This window comes from Leucopleurus acutus (genome assembly GCF_964270905.1).
Source record: "Leucopleurus acutus genome assembly, chromosome: 7".
Lineage (NCBI taxonomy): Eukaryota > Metazoa > Chordata > Mammalia > Artiodactyla > Delphinidae > Leucopleurus > Leucopleurus acutus.
In genome coordinates, this window is record NC_139150.1 from 17,175,346 (window position 1) to 17,193,068 (window position 17,723).

A 17,723-nucleotide genomic window follows, 5' to 3' on the forward strand; every position below is an offset into this window, starting at 1 on the left:
ATGCAGGGGACACAGGTTCGTTCCCCGGGCCGGGAGGATCCCACATGCCGCGGAGCAGCTGGGCCCGTGAGCCATGGCCGCTGAGCCTGCGCGTCCGGAGCCTGTGCTCCGCAACAGGAGAGGCCACAACAGTGAGAGGCCCAAGTACCGCAAACAAACAAACAAACAAACAAAAACAAAAACAAAAAAAAATGTATGCCTAAGGCAGCCCAGATTCAAGGTGAGAGAAATTAGCCTTCACCTTTGACAGGGGAGTGGGAAAAGTCACATTGCAGAAGAGAATGTGGGATGGGAGATTTTGTTATGGCTATCTTTGGAAAATCCAGCCTCCCACAGGAAGCAATGGAATATTCCAGAAGATAAGGCTTTACTGTCATGAGATACTGTGTTAAGCTTGATCGGAGAGCTTCCCCTCCACAGGCAAGCAGTTCTTTGGGCCAAAATCTGGGGATAAATTGAGATTTGTCCTTTCTTGGATAGTGGGATGATCACCTCTGGGATGGCCATATTACACTAAAGGTCAAGTGAGGAATAGCTTAAGCTGGAGCAATAAAGACAAATCCATTTTTAAAAAATAAACATAACTTTTATTAAGTATGTTTTTTTACAGTAACCAAGCATTAGATATTCATTGGAGGAAAGTTAGAAAATGCAGATGAAGAACAATAAGAAAAATTTTCAAAATACTCCAAATTTTGCTACCCAGGGAATAACCACTAGAGTATCTTCATATATTTCTTTCAGTATCTTTTTGTGTGTGTGCGTATGTGTATATAAGTATATATATATATATATATTTATATATATGCATACATTTACATACTTTATGTGTGTGTATTTTTAAAACAATAGGATCGTTTTGCACTTACAGTTTTGCAATTTGCTTTTTTAAGCTTGGTTCATAACCCTAGATCATGAATATCTCAGAATGACTTCTACTTTCCTCTTCTTTATTTTTTAAATTAAAATATATTTAATTTTATTACACATACTCAGTGGAATTCACACCACATATCAGCAAATATGTATAAATTTACACACGTGAAATCCCTCTTTGTATTCTTCTCTGTTTACTTTTCCATTCAACAACATACCATGGGGAGGTTTGCATGTCAGTAAATAGAGATTTATGTCACTGTATTTAATGATCTCATAAAAGTCTGTATTAGAGATATGCCACCTTTTTTTTTTTTTTTTTTTTTTTTTTTTTTTTTTTTTTTTTTGCGTTATGTGGGCCTCTCACTGTTGTGGCCTCTTCCATTGCGGAGCACAGGCTCCGGACGCGCAGGCTCAGCAGCCATGGCTCACGGGCCCAGCTGCTCCGCGGCATGTGGGATCCTCCCGGACCGGGGCACGAACCCGCGTCCCCTGCATCAGCAGGCGGACTATCAACCACTGCGCCACCAGGGAAGCCCGCCACCATTTTTTTGAGCAGTCCCCTATAAATGGGCCTCTAGGTCATATATTTTTTTTCCTGAAATTATAAACAATCATGTTTAATTATATTTTACCATAAAGATATTTTTTAACCATAAAGATCAATTTAAAGAAATTCAACATGAATCCCAAGAATGCTGCAGAATCTTCTTCTCTGGCGACCAGATAAACCTGGATTTGAATCCAGGTCCTGCCACTGGCTTTGTGACTATGGACCAGGAGGGCCATGTCTCCCAGACTCTGTTTCCATGTTGGAGGAAGAGGAATATGTGTAGTCACCTCTGGGTGAAGTGCCTGGCCCTGTGCCCGGCCTATCGTGGTACCTGATGACAGGTGGCAGTTGTGGTCAGAGTGTCTCCAAATGGTGGATGTGTGTGAACCTCTGTGGTTTAGCCCTAGAGCTCAGAGCAGTTATGAGCTGTGTGGTTTAGGGTGTGGGAAGTTTAGCCACTTTTGTCCTCTTCCCTTGACTGGTACCATTTGTATTCCCTGGACAGCTGGGGGTCAGATGGGTTTTGCATTCCCAAGCTACATATTTCTCTATCTGGCACAGTTCTGGGCAATCTAAAAATGCAGTATCGCTGTCACCAGCTCGAGGAAGACACGGAGTCTGAATAATTTAACATGTCACCACCATCCATCATGATACCAAGAGCACGGGAGATGGAGGTGGAGGAGTGGGTCAACTGGGGGCTGCAGAGCAGGTTTGTGGACAGGGCAGCCCAGTAAGAGAAAGTACATTTGCAGTGAGTTAATCCTCAGGCCCAGGACAGACTATACATCCTAACAATTGCTCCAGCCTTTTCCATAATATGGCTTTCAAGTTGTTCAGATGCCCTGATTTGCCCCAGAGCAAACCTGGGGTCAGGTCTCTCCTTGCCACAAAGGATCTGTGTCATCTTGGGGGAGTCTCTATAAACTTCAGAATGTCTCAGTTTACTTATCAGCAGAATTGAGGTAATTCCCACGTAGAGGGCTCGACATCATGCCTGGAATATTTTAACTGCTTCCTCACCAGGAAGGAAACTCCAGAACGTAGGAAGTTTAGTCTGTTTTATTCACTGCTTTATCCTCCCTCAGTGCCCAGAAACAGTGTTTTGATACAGAGTGGGCATTGGTTCAATAATCGTTGAACGAATGAATGAAAAAATGAGTGTTGTGGTTATTTGAGGTGACTACTGGGTCCGGGACAGACTGACTGGTCACCTTCTGTGACCTCAAACACTGGATCAGGACGCCTTGAGCCTGGACGCTTTCAGCAGGGCTCTGTGATGTCTCCACTTTGCTCTCACAGTTCCCCATCATACAGGGTTTTTTGGGGGGATATGCGGGCCTCTCACTGTTGTGGCCTCTCCCGTTGCGGAGCACAGGCTCCGGACGTGCAGTCTCAGCGGCCATGGCTCACGGGCCCAGATGCTCCGCCACATGTGGGATCTTCCTGGACCGGGGCACGAACCCGTGTCCCCCGCATCGGCAGGTGGACTCTCAACCACTGCGCCACCAGGGAAGCCCCCATTATACAGTTTTATCATGAGTCTTGTGAGGTTGCAAAGCAAACAGAGGGTCTCTCTCTCTTTTTTTTAAACATTTGATGTATTGAGGTAAAATTCACCTAACATAAAATTAACGATTATCTATTTAAAAGTGTGTAATTCATTGCCATTTAATACATTCACAAGATGTGCAGCCATCACATGTCTGTTCCAAGACATTTCCAGTACATCAAGAGGAAACCCCATACTCATTAGCAATCACTCCCTATTCTTCTCTTCCCTCTGCACAGCCCTGGCAATCACTATGTCTTACTTATTTCAGATGTTTTCTATAAATAGAACCATATAACATATGACTTTTTATGTCTGGCTTCTTTCACTTAGCAGAATGTTTTCCTCAGATCCAAAGTGCTGTTTGCAAGGTCCATCCGTGTTGTAACATGTGTCCAGCATTCATTTTTATGGCTGGATAATATTCCATTGTGTGAATATACCCCATTTTGTTTATCTGTTCATCAGCTGATGGACATGTGTCTTTCCGCTTTTGGCTATTGTAAGCAGTGCTGCTATGAATATTCATGTACCAGTATTTATTTGAATACCCTCTCCAGTTCTTTTGGATATGCCTAGGGGCAGAATTCCTGGGTCATGTGTAATTTTGTGTTTAACTTCTTGAGGAACCAACTGTCAAACTGTTTTCCACACTTTCTGCACCATTTTGCATTCCCACCAGCAATGTATGGGTGTTCCAGTTTCTCTACATCCTTTCCAACACCTGTTATTTTCTCATTATTTTGATTGTGGCCAACCTAGTGCCTAAGAAGTGGTATCTATCTCATTGTGGCTTTGATTTGCATTGCCCTAATGACTAAGGGGGGTTCTGAATCAGACAAAATCCAGGTTCAAACTGGGGGGCTCCGCGACTTATCATTTGTGTGATCTTAGATAAGCAGTATTGAGGTTCCGAAGGTTGGTTTGCCCCTCAGTAAAGCTGGGGTGATTCTTACCTCTCAGACCCCATGTGAAGTGTGGATGGGATATTGTGTATAAGGTGTCCAGAGCGGTGCTTATCCCACTATGGTATGTGCTTTGCCCATCTTCTTCATGCTCCATCCCAGACCACTCAGGACCAGAAGGAACAGAGGCCTGTGGAACAAGGGCAAAGGAGCTGCTGCTTCCTCTCCTTTCCTCTTGCCAACCTCTGCCATTCTCACTTTCTCTCAGCCCCTAAATAGAAATACTTGAGCAGCCCTGTATAATTAATGGCTGTACTTTAGTTCACTGTATCACCAATTTCATATTAAAATGCTAGCAGAGGGGGCCCTTTTCCATTTGTCTGAATCATCTCCAAGTCAGTCTGGAATTGGCCTGTGGCCCCTGCAGGTTCTATGGACACTCAGAGGTTGTTCGCCTTGGGTGGCTGTCACCTCCCTACAATGTCACAGGAGGCAGGGAGTTGCCACTCCCACTCAGTGGCATTTCCATTTCTTCTCCTAAACCCAGGCAAGCACTGAATGAACGAGGAGTGTGCCCTCACTCTCACTTCTCTGATGTTTGTGCTGTTTACATACACCGCATCGTTTTCCTCATAGTGACCATGTGAGCTGAGAGTTACTGCCCCCTTTTTAAAGATGAATTCAGACAGTTTGGGGGCCTTGCCCAAGCCCACACAGCCAATAAGTGGGACCACGGTTAGAACGCATATCTGACTCCAGTAGCCTGATTTCTTGTACAGAAGTGCATGGCCTTTCATGACTCATGGATTAAACCAATCTAAAAACCTACTAGCCTTTAAGTGCCTGAGGGCAGAGACAATGCTATTGTCTTTTAATGGAATCTGAACTACACTATTTTTCATCCAAATCACATTAAAAAAATTCAGCACCTTAGTGGGGCCCATGGCTCATTCATCTCTCCAGATTCTGGTCCTTAATTATACTCAGGAAATGTCTCATATAAGTGCCTTCAGAACTGTGCTCTCTGATATGATAGGCAATTGAAATGTGGCTAGTCTGTGCTGAGATGTGCTGTGAGCATAAAATATACACTGGATTTTGAAAACTTGTGAAAAATATATTAAATATTTCAGTAATAATAATTTTATGTTAATTACAAGCTAGATGAGAATATTTTGAATATATTGGTTGAATCCAATATATTCTGAAAATTAATTGTATCTGTTTATTTTTTACCTTTTTAATGCGGCTAGTAACATTTAAAATTGCGTCTGTGGCTTGCATTATATTTTGGGGTTGATGTGGAGGCAGCCTCTCTGAGCCTCAGTTTCAACTCTGAACATGTTACCTTGGTACTTACAGGAGGGACATGAGGGCCAGAGTTGTGGGAATGGAGGTGGGACCTGGAGAAGCCAGGGGCTTGGTCTTGGGGTATGGGAACATGTGGAATGCTGGAGGCATCACTAGGATCTAGCTGAGTGTGATGAGACTTCCTATCTATAGTACAATTGCTGAGGTTCCAGGGAGGAGCGGTGAAGAGTGGAAAACGTGCCCTGGTGCTGGGGGCCAGTGACGGACTTGCTAATCCTCAGAGGTCATGATCATCAAGCTTTTGCTACCGCTCTACCTCTGCTCTCACGCACACACACACACATGCACACGCACACACACACACACTTTCCCTGGTTATCGTAGCCATGAGGCAGGCTTTGCAGGCAGACCTGATTTCAATCCCAGCTCCCTCACTCAGCACCTCTCATCACCTCTCTCTGAGGCACGGCTTATTCATCTGCGAAGCAAGGTTCACAATGCCTTCCTTACAAGGATGGCTGTGGGCATTAAATGAAGTCTTTGCTCATATGTTATTGTATGTCAGCCTCGGGACTAAGGGAATAGAGTGCAGCCACTGTCTGGGTTTGAACTGTGGGTTTATAGCTTATGAGCTGCGTGACCCCGGGCAGGTTACTGACTCTCCTTGTGCCTTCATTTCCTCGTCTGTTAAAAGGGGAAGGAAAGTATTAACCTGCTTCTTAGGGTTACTGTAAGGATTAAACAAGGCAATGCAAGCAAAGGGTTTAGAACCATGCCTGGCAGAGGGACAGTGCTATGGGAGGCTTAGCTTTTCTTATTATATTCGAATTGCCTGGTGACTTTGCCATCCCCCCACTCCCCCTCACCCCCTGCCACAGCTAGACTGTCCCAGTAGGGAAAGACTCCTGTCTGAATTCTGTCTTCCACATTCACCATAATAGGCCATTTGTTTGGGAAAGGAAGGAAGATGAGAAAGAGGAGGAGAGGAAGGAAGGAAGGGAGGGTTTCGCTGGAATGTTTAAAAGTACTGCAGTAGCAGTAAAGGGCATGGAGTAGACTCCTGACAGGCAGATCCCTGCCTTTTCCTCTGCCGCCCAAACACAGCAGGAAGTATGACAGATGCTTCCTGTATTTGAGACAGCTATTTCATCACATGCCTTCATTTTCCCCTTGGCCAAAAATTATGTGTAGATGAACAAAAGTCCCTCCCTCCCTCCCTTCCTTCCTTCCTTCCTTTTTCTGTAACAGTAAAATATTTTAATGGAAATTTTAAAAGCCTACTGGTCTCTAAGACCTCTGCTCTTCCACTGCTTCCAGAATCTCCACGGGGCGTCTGCCAACTCCATTTCAAAGGAGAGCCTTTAAATGGAGAATTGCATCCGGTAGAATCTGGAGTCTCCTGCCGTCTCCAGGTCCAGCTTTTAGTTGCTGGGGATTGGGGAGATGAGCACCAAGGGACAGGGACAGATAGTGGCTGAAGACACATTTGGGGACAGTGATCAGGTATTGTTGTCCCTTGTCCTCTCCCGTTCATTACAACACACTGTCTCCAGGAAGCAGGATGCCAAGTATTCATCTTTTCCATTTTACAGAGCATTAAACTGAGAAACAGTGTCATAACGGTTAAAAATTTGAGCTTGGCCGTCGGACACCCTTGGGTACCAAGTCTGACTTCACTCATTGTTCACAAATCACCTTCCTTTCTGAACACTGGTTGCTTCGTCTGTAAAGTTGGCATCATGATACCTCCCTCCCACGAGGACTGAGAGTTTGGAATGAGGTGATGTATGCAAAGCTCATAACACAGCACTTGACACCTTGATGCTTAAAGGACAGTCTTCTTCCCCCAAGGTTCCCTCTTGAGTTGTTTGCAGGGAAAGCAGTTTACATACTGGAGAGCCCAGATTTGGAGCTGGACAGTGTAGCCCTGAGTCATAACTCTCCTACTCATCAATTGTGTGACTTTTGGCAAGTGACTTTGCCTATGTGTGTCTTTATATTATTGTCTTGTATGTTAATTACGCCTTCCTTACGAGTATATCACAATGAGGATTGTATGTAATAATGTATAGACATCTTCTAGATACATAGTAGCTTGCTAAATGTGTTGCTGGAATGAACGAATGTGTAATAACTGTTATAGAAAACATGTCTAAGAGTGGGATTTTTGTGGACCGAACATCATTTCAGATGCCCCACCAGAGGAAATGACAAAGTAAATCCTTTCACAACTTGAACAACATTTTCCTCTAACGTATATTTTTCTTTTCTTCAGGTGGAATTTTTGGAATAGGTAATAGGTTTGCACAGTGCCTGATGCAAAAGATACAAAACATTTACAGGGAGAAGTAGTCCTCCTCCAGCGCCATCCTTCAGCCACTTAACGTCTCCACCCAGGACAACCATGTTTACCAGATCCCTGAATCTCCTCCCAGATGTAGTCTGTTGGTGTAGCTGTCTGAAGCTCCATTCACTAAACAGTCTCCTAAACCAAACTCCCTCTTGTTTCCCACCCCAGCATGCTGTAAGGCTCTCCCATCACCATTTATTCTCTAGGGTAAAGAGTCCACCAGTCCTTTAAGCCCTCTCTTTCCACATCCTGGACTAAAAAGAAATAAATAAATAGAGCACAGAGAAAATAAAAATTACCCATATTTCTCCCTGAAGAATTAACCGTTATTAGTAATTTGGTATATTTCTTCCTAGCCTTTTTTCCTTTATCGGTCTTGTAATCAGCCATTCCTAGCATATGAATACATCACCTTTTTCCCCCTCCACGTTCCTCTGAGTTTCTCTCTGAAGCATCCCTTGCACTCATCTCTTCCTCTCCATCCTCACCACCCCTGGCCTCACCTAGACCCCCATCTCCTCTTACCTGGTGATCGCTGAGACTCCTGGCTGTGCTCCCTCCCTGGCACCCATTCTGAGGTCTGTGAGCCACCGTCATGTCCCTCCTGGCATGCACAGCTGCTGAACTGATTCTCTTGCTTCAGAACCTTCCGTGACATCCAAAATGAAGCCCGCAGTCCTCAGTGTGCCACTTCCCCTGGGACGCTCCCACAGATCCTTCCCAGTCAGCACTCTGCTCTGGTGCCTCTTCCTGCCCGCACTCCCCCTCCCCAGGGATATCTCCAGCTCTTACCTCTCCTCCCAACTCCATTTTCTACCACTGAAGCGCCCCATCCATCCTTCCATCCCTGACCTAAAATCTCCCTTCCTCCATAAAGCCTTCCCGGTCCTCCGTGTTGGGATGGATTGCTCTCTTCCATATTCCCCGTGTCTCATTGTGTGGGAAACATGGCCATGAGTTAGATTAAAGGCTCCTTAGCATCCCATTTGTCCCCATGACTAGCTTACGATCCCCTGGCTGGCAAGGACCGGGTGGTGTCTATCTTTGCTTGTCCTGTGTCTGGCTCTGGGCCTGGCATAGAGGAAGCACTTGACTGAAACGTGTGTGTGAAATTAAGTCACCTGGAATGTTTTCTCAGAGGTAGGTTCATCATTCTAAGCAACAATGTACCTATCAATTATCTGGTACCCACCCCGGACCAGGTATTTAAGTATCATATCTCCTTTAATCTTCAAAGCAACCCCACAAGGTTAACAGCTTTTCCCCTGTTTTAGAAAGAAAGAACCCAGGACTCAGAAAGGTGAGGCATCTCCTCAAGGTCACACAGCCCCAAGGCTGCCAAGCCATGGTTAGAACCCAGGTCCGAGTCATGGCAGAGCCTGAACGCCTTCTATAAATCATGCCGACCCCTGGGCCACTTGGGATTTACAGAAAGGAGTCTGGGGATGGGGTTGCTCATCTTCGGGATGGATGAGGGATTGAACAAGCTTCTGGAGGCCTGTGATGACTGATGGATTGTGATTTTTGCACAGGGGGAATCAGCTTTGGGAGAACCAAGGGGACGTCGGGTTCAGAGGCAGACGATGAAACGCAGTTGACGTTCTACACGGAGCAGTACCGAAGCCGTCGCCACAGCAAAGGTAACAGAGTCCTTGAGAAGGTTCCAGAACCAGGGTTTGGAGGAAAATCTGGGAAGCAGCTTTTGTGCTTCACAGCAAACCCTAAATCTTCTTCAGCCTGGTCCCTATCTAGTTAACACTGAACTTGGCGTCTGACACCCTGAATACCCAGTCTCTGTCTGATTTCTGTCTTACCCCATTCCTCAAAGGATTTAAGTTTATGCAGTTTTTTAAAAATCCATCACAATAGAGAATCGGATTGAAAGGAAAATCGGAGTAAGGAAAATAATTCAAATTCAGCTTAGATGTATGCACGGTAATCCGTGCCATGCTGTGTTGTGTAGTTCTTAGAAGGAGCTGACAGCTTAACTCAGAGATGCTTAGCAACCAAAGTGCAAAAGGACACATACAGCTGTAGAATGCACAGGGTCTACGGGATAAAACTAGCGTTTGCTCAGGAAATTCTATTTACCTGACACAGAGACCAGGCAGAGAGTTCTCCAGTTGGTTCCAATAAACAGGACTCTGGGAGGGCTTCCTGGAAGTCGAAGCTAGACAATGACCTGGGCCCAAACTTGGCTTTGTCACTGTTCATCCACAGAACAGAAGCAGTAATCCTAACATTCCCATGTTTAAGATGGGGTAGCAATACCTCGCTCTCAGGGTAATGATGGGGTTAGATGGAAACATGAGCATCTCCTGTTTTTTTTTTGTTTATTAGTTTTCTTAAATTAATTAATTTATTTTTTAAAAAATTTGTATTGGGGTATAATTGATTTACAGTGTTGTTAGTTTCACGTGTACAGCAAAGTGAATCTGTTATACAAATACATATATCCACTCTTGTTTAGATTTTTTCCCATATAGACCATTACAGAGTATTGAGTAGAGTTCCCTGTGCTATACAATAGATAACTAGTAAGGACCTACTGTAGAGCATCTCCCGTTTAACTACAACTCCCGGCAACAATTTTTCCCTTTCTCCACGGCCACCATCCTAATGCCTGTCCCCTGTATCCTTTGCTTAAAAACTGTTACAGTCACCTTCTCAATATTCTCACCTACTGTTTCCAACCCCTTTTCAACCCTGCAGCCAGAGTGATCATTTTAATAATGTACATAGGGGTCATGTTGCTTCTTCTGTGCTTAGAAGCTTTAATCCGTCCTTTTGCATTTGGGAGAGAATGTGAAGTTCTTGCCACACCTACGATCCCCTGAGTGGTCTGGCCCTGCACATCTCTCCAGGGCTCTGTCTGCTCTGCTACCCAGCACTCTTCTCCAGCACTTTCCCATCTGTCCCACCAGAAACTTCACAAACATTCTCTCCCAGAACACTTCCCCCGCCCTCTCCGACTCACTCCTACTCACTCTGACATCTCCATTTAAATGGCGTGTCTTAGCTGAGCCATCCTACATGCAATTTCCCTGTCTCATTCTACACCAGCTCCTGTGCTGTTCCCTCTGCAGACTTTCACCCCTGGAATTTTACATTTACCGATACGTTCTCTGGGCAATGTTTGTACCCTCCACTGAACTGGAAGTTCACGAGAATAGGTACCTCCATTGTCACTTGTATCCAGCTTTCCATCCCTGCGCCAAACACAGGGATGGGTCCATATTTTTGGTTCAACTATAGGTTCATATATTTGAACAAATGAAGGATTAATGAATGAATGAAATAAATTCCTATTCCAGTGTCCGGATTATTACGAGCGCTCAGGGTGAATGGTGGTTTTCCATCTGGCCCTCCTTGTTTTCTCTCACTCCATTCCCAGTTACTGGGGAAAAAAAAAAAAAAAAAAAAAAAAAGGTCTCCTCTCCTTTCCCCTTCTCTTTTCCGCTCCTGGTGAGTAGAACTAAGGCCTCAGGCCTGCCCATTCTTCCACCTTAAGCCGCCGGGGAAGGATGTGCCTGGTAGTCGGAGGAGGGCCTGAGTACTGATGTCGAAAGCCGGTTCTGCCTGAGTTCTTCAAGCACGGTGGGAGTAAGTGCAACCTGAAGGGATGTAACAAGTCTGGGAGGTTCTCTGGCAGATGTGCCCAAGGCTGATGGTAGAGAGAGGACATGAAGTGGGAGGAGAAAAGAGGCAGCTCACAGGTGTTCCCTCCCTAGGTCCCTCTCTTTAGCCTGTTCCATGAGAGAAATAGAAGTGGCACTGGATTCAGCCAGTCCTGGCTGTGAATTCTGACTTCACCTCGCCTGCTTTGTGTGGCCATGGGGCTTTTCACCTCTGGGTCCTTCTCTCTGTATAAAATCGAGCTCTTGATAACTACCTCGCAGAGCCAGCGAGTCTAGATATGGAAGGTTATGGGACTCACCCAGAGGTGCTCAGAAATTTTTGTTCTTTCCTCCTGAAACTCCCCTTCCCTTGAAAACAGTCTGCACCCCAAAGTAAATCAGCTAACATCTCAATTTTGGCAATAGGGTCTACTGGAAAAGAGATTTATGATATAGTCTGAAAATCAACCCTTTCTTCCCTGAGCCTCAGGTTCTTTGTCAGGGAAATGGGACTGTTATTCCAAGGTGTCTGCTATGGCCAGGCAGAACCCCATCCCAAAGCAAAGAACTGTAGTCATCAATATGGTGAGTGGGTGGAGAGGAAGAAAGACAAAGGGACCGAGAAACAGAGACTGAGAGACATGTGCGTCTGGTGGGATTTCCCTAATCGGAAATCAGCAACCTTTCTTTGTAAATGGTTAATCAGTAAACATTTTCAGCTTTGCAGACCTTACAGTCACAATTGGAACTACTCAACTCTGCCACCTTACCTTGAAAGCTGACACGGACAGCACATAAAGGAATGAACACAATGTGTCCTAGTCAAACTTTATTTCCAAAAGCAGATGCTGGTTCAGATTTCACCGGTGGCTCACAGTTTGATGACCCCTACCCTAAACCATCCATATCATATCACCTGTAGGACTGATCCAGGAAGCAGGAGTGAAATCTCACAGTGCTTCGTGAAATGAATCTGATCTCAGGGCACACGTGGTCTTGCTGCTGAAAGGAGTTTTTTTGTGAAGCAAAGAGTTTTATGTTTGGGCAAGTGAATACCCATCTACTCCATCATTTGTTTGGGGTGTGCCAATTCTGATGGTATTTGACAGAACTAACTGTTGAGGTAGCTGGATATGGTAGGTTCCCACTTGGCAGAATTCCACCTTTATTAACTAGAGATGACACCGCACACAACAGAAGACTCTGGACTCATAGTCCGGAGATGTGCAGTGAAGTCTGTAGTCCCACCACCAACACACTCAGAGAGCCTTGGCGAGCGTGTGCCCTCTTGGGGCCTCAGTTTTCCTATCTGTGAAACAAGGATATTTACATGTCATGTCATCAAGTCTGAAGCTCATTTTAATCTAACCTACATTTAGGGAATGATGCTGGGCAGCGTGGGAAACAGGGCCCGGGCCCCCAACCTCAAGGTGGTTATAACCTCCTTGCGGGGGGAATGCAGCTCACACAGAGAGGCGATGCTGATCAGGATAAGCTCATGTATGACTGAAGGTCCAGATGAGAACTGCAGATGGCGTGTCCAGCCACAGGCACAGGGCTGAGCAGGAGACAGAGCAGTACAGCTGCTGCTGATTCCAGCAGTGCAAGCACCCAGCATCAACCTCCCAGCCCAGCTCTGCGCGGGTGGCTGTGTGGCCTTGGGCGAGTCTCTCTCACTCTCTGGACCTCTGTTGGTTGCTCAGCCAGCTCTGGAAACTCAGGTTATCTGATTCCCAATCCCATGCACTTTCCTCTAATCTTTGCTGATTAGTTCCCCAGCAAAGAGAACCAGGGCATGAATGCCCCCTGCTTTTGCTTATTTTGTTTTGTTTTAGTTTCTTGTTTTAATGTGATGGTTCTTAAGCTGAGATTTTCTGTAGTAATAAGAACTCTTGAATTTAAGCAAAACTTTGTATGGATGTGTGAATTTTTTTTTTCCTTTTGATTCTCCCCCGCCAACACACACACACACACACACACACACACGCGCGCGCGCACACACGCACATGCACACACGCACACACACACAGTTTAATCATGTTTTAGAGGAAGTGGACAGGTGAGGGAAAGTTCAAGCCATATCTGCAGAAAAGGAGGCCTTTCGGGATTGAGGGAAGGAGACTTCTGAAATTTAATCTGAGAATGCCTGGATGGAGCAGAGACTCCAGGAAATGGGGATGGAGTGGGGCGAAAGCTGAACGTCAACAGAACAGTACCTGCCATGTATGAGGGCAGAGGTACAAGGTGTTCTGAGGGTGGGGATGGGAGAGATCCCAGAAGCTAGGTAGAGCCCAAGGCTATAGCTTTGGGAGTAATGGCAGATGGACTGGCAGTAATGGCAGCAGGAGCCATGCCTTGACCATTGGGGCACCATCCCATTCTTTATCCAACATTTCTCATCAAGCCACAGCATTTCTTTCAGCCCTAAAGATAATCCATCCAGTTGTCCATTTTATGCACACACAAAAAAACAAGGCTCAGAGAAGGGAAGCATTTTTCCCAAGGTTAAAGTGTCATCTCTTCAAATGACAAAGCAAATGGGGCAAAAGGTTAACAATAGGTGAATCTGGGCAAAGGATGCATGGCTCTTCTCTGTACTCTTCTTATCCTTACAGCTTTTCCATAAATTTGAGATTATTTCCAGACTAAAACAGTAGGTAAACAGGAGTCCTTCTACGTTGATTACAGGTTTTGAAATCAGCACCCAGGGGTCCAAATCCTTGCTCTGCTGTTTCCTAGCTGCATGACCTAGGGCAAGCACTTTCCTTCTCTGAGCCTCAGTTTCCCCTGGGTAAAGAAGGATAAGCCTAGTGTTAATCCTTCTACTCTTCCTTAGGCTTGTTGCAGGGAGTAAAGGAGGGAATGTATGCAAAGGACATGCTTAGTGGAGCGTGCCTGCCATGTGATCACTGTTCACTAAATGGTAACCAGTTAAGTACAGCAAATCAGTGTCTGGGCCAGGCATGACTCCATGGCCTTTTTCCAATGTGCTGCTCTGCAAATTGGTCTTGCTTCTAGGGGGAAAAAAAAAATGGCATTTTAGGTAAGAACATAAACTTGGTGGGCCCGTCCTCTTGGGGAACATTGTGCTATGGTTTTCATCTTTGCCATCTTGTCCCTTGGTGAGATCAGCCTCTTTCACAGGAATTCTTATAGAATTCCAAATAATACCATGGGAAGGGATTATGTTACCTCTGTTTTACAACTAAGGAAACTGGGACTTAGGTTACTTACCTGAGACTACCATGAGGTAAGGGGAGCTGAGATTTGGACTTAAGCTCTTTGGTTTCAAAATCTGGCCAGACCATTATATGACTGAGATAATATATGTGCAGTGCATACCACAGTACCTGCATAAGATATATACTAAAGAGATAGGAGGGAGGTACCCATGTCTTGCTGGTACAAAAGCCTGATAAGATCCCTGAGAATGTCCTGGTGCAAACTCTGTAACCCTTCAGAGAGCATCAGCCCTGGAGGAGCTGGGAGTGGGAACAGGGACGGTCGCAACTAGCTCAGACACTGAGAAGTTAGTTCAGTGTAGAGGCGAAAAGGCAGCATCCACGCGGACCAACCCTCCCAGGGTCCTGGTCTTTGGTCAGGGAGGAAAACATATGACAAAGAGATCTTCCAGTGCTGTGCTGGTGCCAACTCATACCAGTTGTGAGAGCCAGTTTTGTTCATCGTTTCCAACTCTGCTGTGAGTGATGTCACAATAGTAGCTTATAAGCAACAATGCTAGAAGTATTTACACCGTGCAAATTAACAAACAATGCAATGGAAGCTTTCCTTTCCTCCTCAGAGCCCATTGTTAAATATTTACTAGCACACCACTGAGAAGAACAGTCAGTAAGAAGTAAGAATTAAGCTACAAACCAGAGTGCAAGGGCTTTTTTCTAGAAATAGAGCAATCCAGACTCTTTCCCAGAGGACAATGCACTGGGCCTGGGACAAAGCAAACTACTAAGTCCAAGGCTTTGGACAGAGGATCTCTTTTCAGAAACAGAAGACAAGGTCAGCTGGGGAGGCTGGATATTTAGGGCCTGCGTAGGAGGTTGGAAACTCTGGTGTTACCCGCTCGAAGGAACGATGAGTCATAGAATCTGGGTCAGGTCAGAGCCAGCAGTGGATCAGGTGTCCTCAACTGTGTGGTAAGAGGGGCTGTCAGAGGCTAGCCAGTTCTCTGACCTCATTGAACCTCAGAATCACTTGGAAAACTTAAAAAAAAAAAAAAAAAAAAAGCAAAGAAAACAACCCAATTCCAAATACTTATCTCAGACCCATTATATGGCAATGTCTGGCCAAGGGGTCTGGTATAAAATTCTTTTCAGGTTCTAATTTTCAACCAGAGTTGAGATAAACCACTCTACAGTTCCCTTTACATATCAGCTAACAGTACATCCCTGTTCTTATTCTGGCATTGGCTCCCACCGAGTGTATCCCCCTTTCCCAAGCCAGGAACTCGACTCCCAGTTCTAAGAGGGATAACAACTTAGAGCAGCCATTTATTGCCACTTTTGTGCCAGATCTACTGCATATTCACCCGTCATCCTGTGTGATCTATTACTGTCCTTGTCTCTGTATGCAAAAGAATGAAGCTAAAACATGGCAGAGTAACTTCTCCAAGGTCGTAGAATCAGTAAGTTGCAGGATTGAGTCTAGAACCCCATTCCAGTTGTTTCCAAAATCTATTGTCACCATACCCCAGCATCAGCTCCTTAGAAGAATCTTACAGGTTTTTTTTTTTTTTTTTAAATTATTTATTTTTGGCTGTGTTGGGTCTTCGTTTCTGTGCGAGGGCCTTCTCTAGTTGCGGCGAGCGGGGGCCACTCTTCATCGCGGTGCGCGGGCCTCTCACTGTCGCGGCCTCTCTTGTTGCGGAGCACAGGCTCCAGATGCGCAGGCTCAGTAGTCATGGCTCACGGGCCTAGTTGCTCCGCGGCGTGTGGGATCCTCCCAGACAGGGGCTCGAACCCGTGTACCCTGCATTGGCAGGCAGACTCTCAACCACTGCGCCACTAGGGAAGCCTGAATCTTACAGGTTTTAACTTCTTCCCTCTTATCATAACTCTTGCCCTGGTCATTAGCTGTTTGTTATTTGTAGTAGGTAGATCCCTTCCTCCAGAATGTTCCAGCAGCTCCTGAAGGCTTTATAGAGAGATTCTAGTTTCTCTCATGAAGAAATGAGACTGGGAGTTTGGATTTCTCTTACTGAAGGAACAGTAAAATGCAGAAAACTAGGTTTGATCTACGCCTCCATTTGGCCCCATTTAATGAGACGTTAGTGAAGAGAAAATTACGTATTCAGAAATTGTTATAGACTCAAAAACTCCTGTCTGATGTCTCTCTTCTCTCTCTTCCCTCAAACCTCAGAGGAAATAGACATTGTTTTTTTTTTGTTGCTGTTTTTCTCTCTTAAAGGTCCCTCCCAGACTACCTGTCCCCAACCTACAAACATCAAGCGGTCTTGGCAGACAAGGGTTCCCTGAATGCAGTGAGAGTCAAACAACTTCAAAAGCTCCCTCCCCAAGCTCGTGATGGTCCCTGAAATATTGCTTAAATTGTTCTTTCTCCTCCTCCTTAGCGATGCCAACCAGCTCGGCACCTGACAGCCCGGCATCCAGGGGAGGGAGAGGGCTGTCAGGAATCAAATGGAAGACCAAAGGCAATAAAGCAAACATGTCGTTTTTAGTTGCTTACACTAGCGAGAAGGAATAATCAGTCTCTCTCGCTTTCTTGTTTTTCAACTAGGCTCAGCAGGATTCCCTCACCCCCACCCCTTTTCTTTACACTGAGGGATTGTGACTCTCTGCTTCCCACCCAAGCATCAGCGCTCTGTCATCCCTTTTCTTCACAATCCTGTGGGGTGGCCAGGATTCTCCTACCCTGCTAAACGCTTTCCCAGATAAAGAGGTGAAACTACCTGGCACGATTGCCAACTGTGTGCCAAGTGCCCTGTGAGATGCTTGCACGCATGACCTTTTGTAGCCCTGACTCTTAGTTACTTTCCAGGCTTCAGTTTCCTTTTCTAAAAAATGGAGGTGAGAATCCCAATTTATAGGATTTATGCGATGATCCAGCAGAGTCTTGTGTCACTAGAATACAAGGTATATGAAGGAAGATAATCCGAACAAAGCTGGGAAGGGTGAATTGACCTAGATCGGGAAAGAATTTGATTGTCAAGTTCATTCATCTGTTCATTCATTGAATCAACTAATGTTGACTAAATATCTAATTCTGTTGAGACTATATGCTAAGGCTCAGGTCTAGAGTCGCAAACAGACCAATCATGGGACTGACCTCATGAATCTTATAGTCTTGCCAGGGAGAAATGGGGAGGGAGAGAGGGTCTCACAAACATGTAAAGAAATATATCATTTCCGACTGTGAGAAGTGCCGCTGAAGAAAATACAGGGGGAAACTCACATCATGGGGAGAGTCATGAAAGACATCTTTTTTTTTTTCTTTAAACAACTTTTTGAGATATCATTTGCATACCATACAATTCAATGGTTTTTGCTATATTCACAGAGTTGTGCCACCATCACCACAATCTAAT

General features: G+C 45.3%; 1 protein-coding gene across 4 annotated transcripts in view; it reads left to right on the top strand.

Annotated features, from left to right (window-relative positions):
- The window catches only part of ASTN2 (astrotactin 2), a gene marked incomplete at both ends in the record, with an annotated part of 917,251 nt that overhangs the window by 322,873 nt on the left and 576,655 nt on the right, over nucleotides 1–17,723 (top strand). For all 4 annotated transcript variants that reach the window (XM_082842116.1, XM_082842118.1, XM_082842117.1 and 1 more), the window contains one exon: nucleotides 9,080–9,187. In XM_082842116.1, coding sequence (XP_082698242.1) covers nucleotides 9,080–9,187 — 108 coding nt within the window. The remainder of the gene's footprint in view (nucleotides 1–9,079; nucleotides 9,188–17,723) is intronic.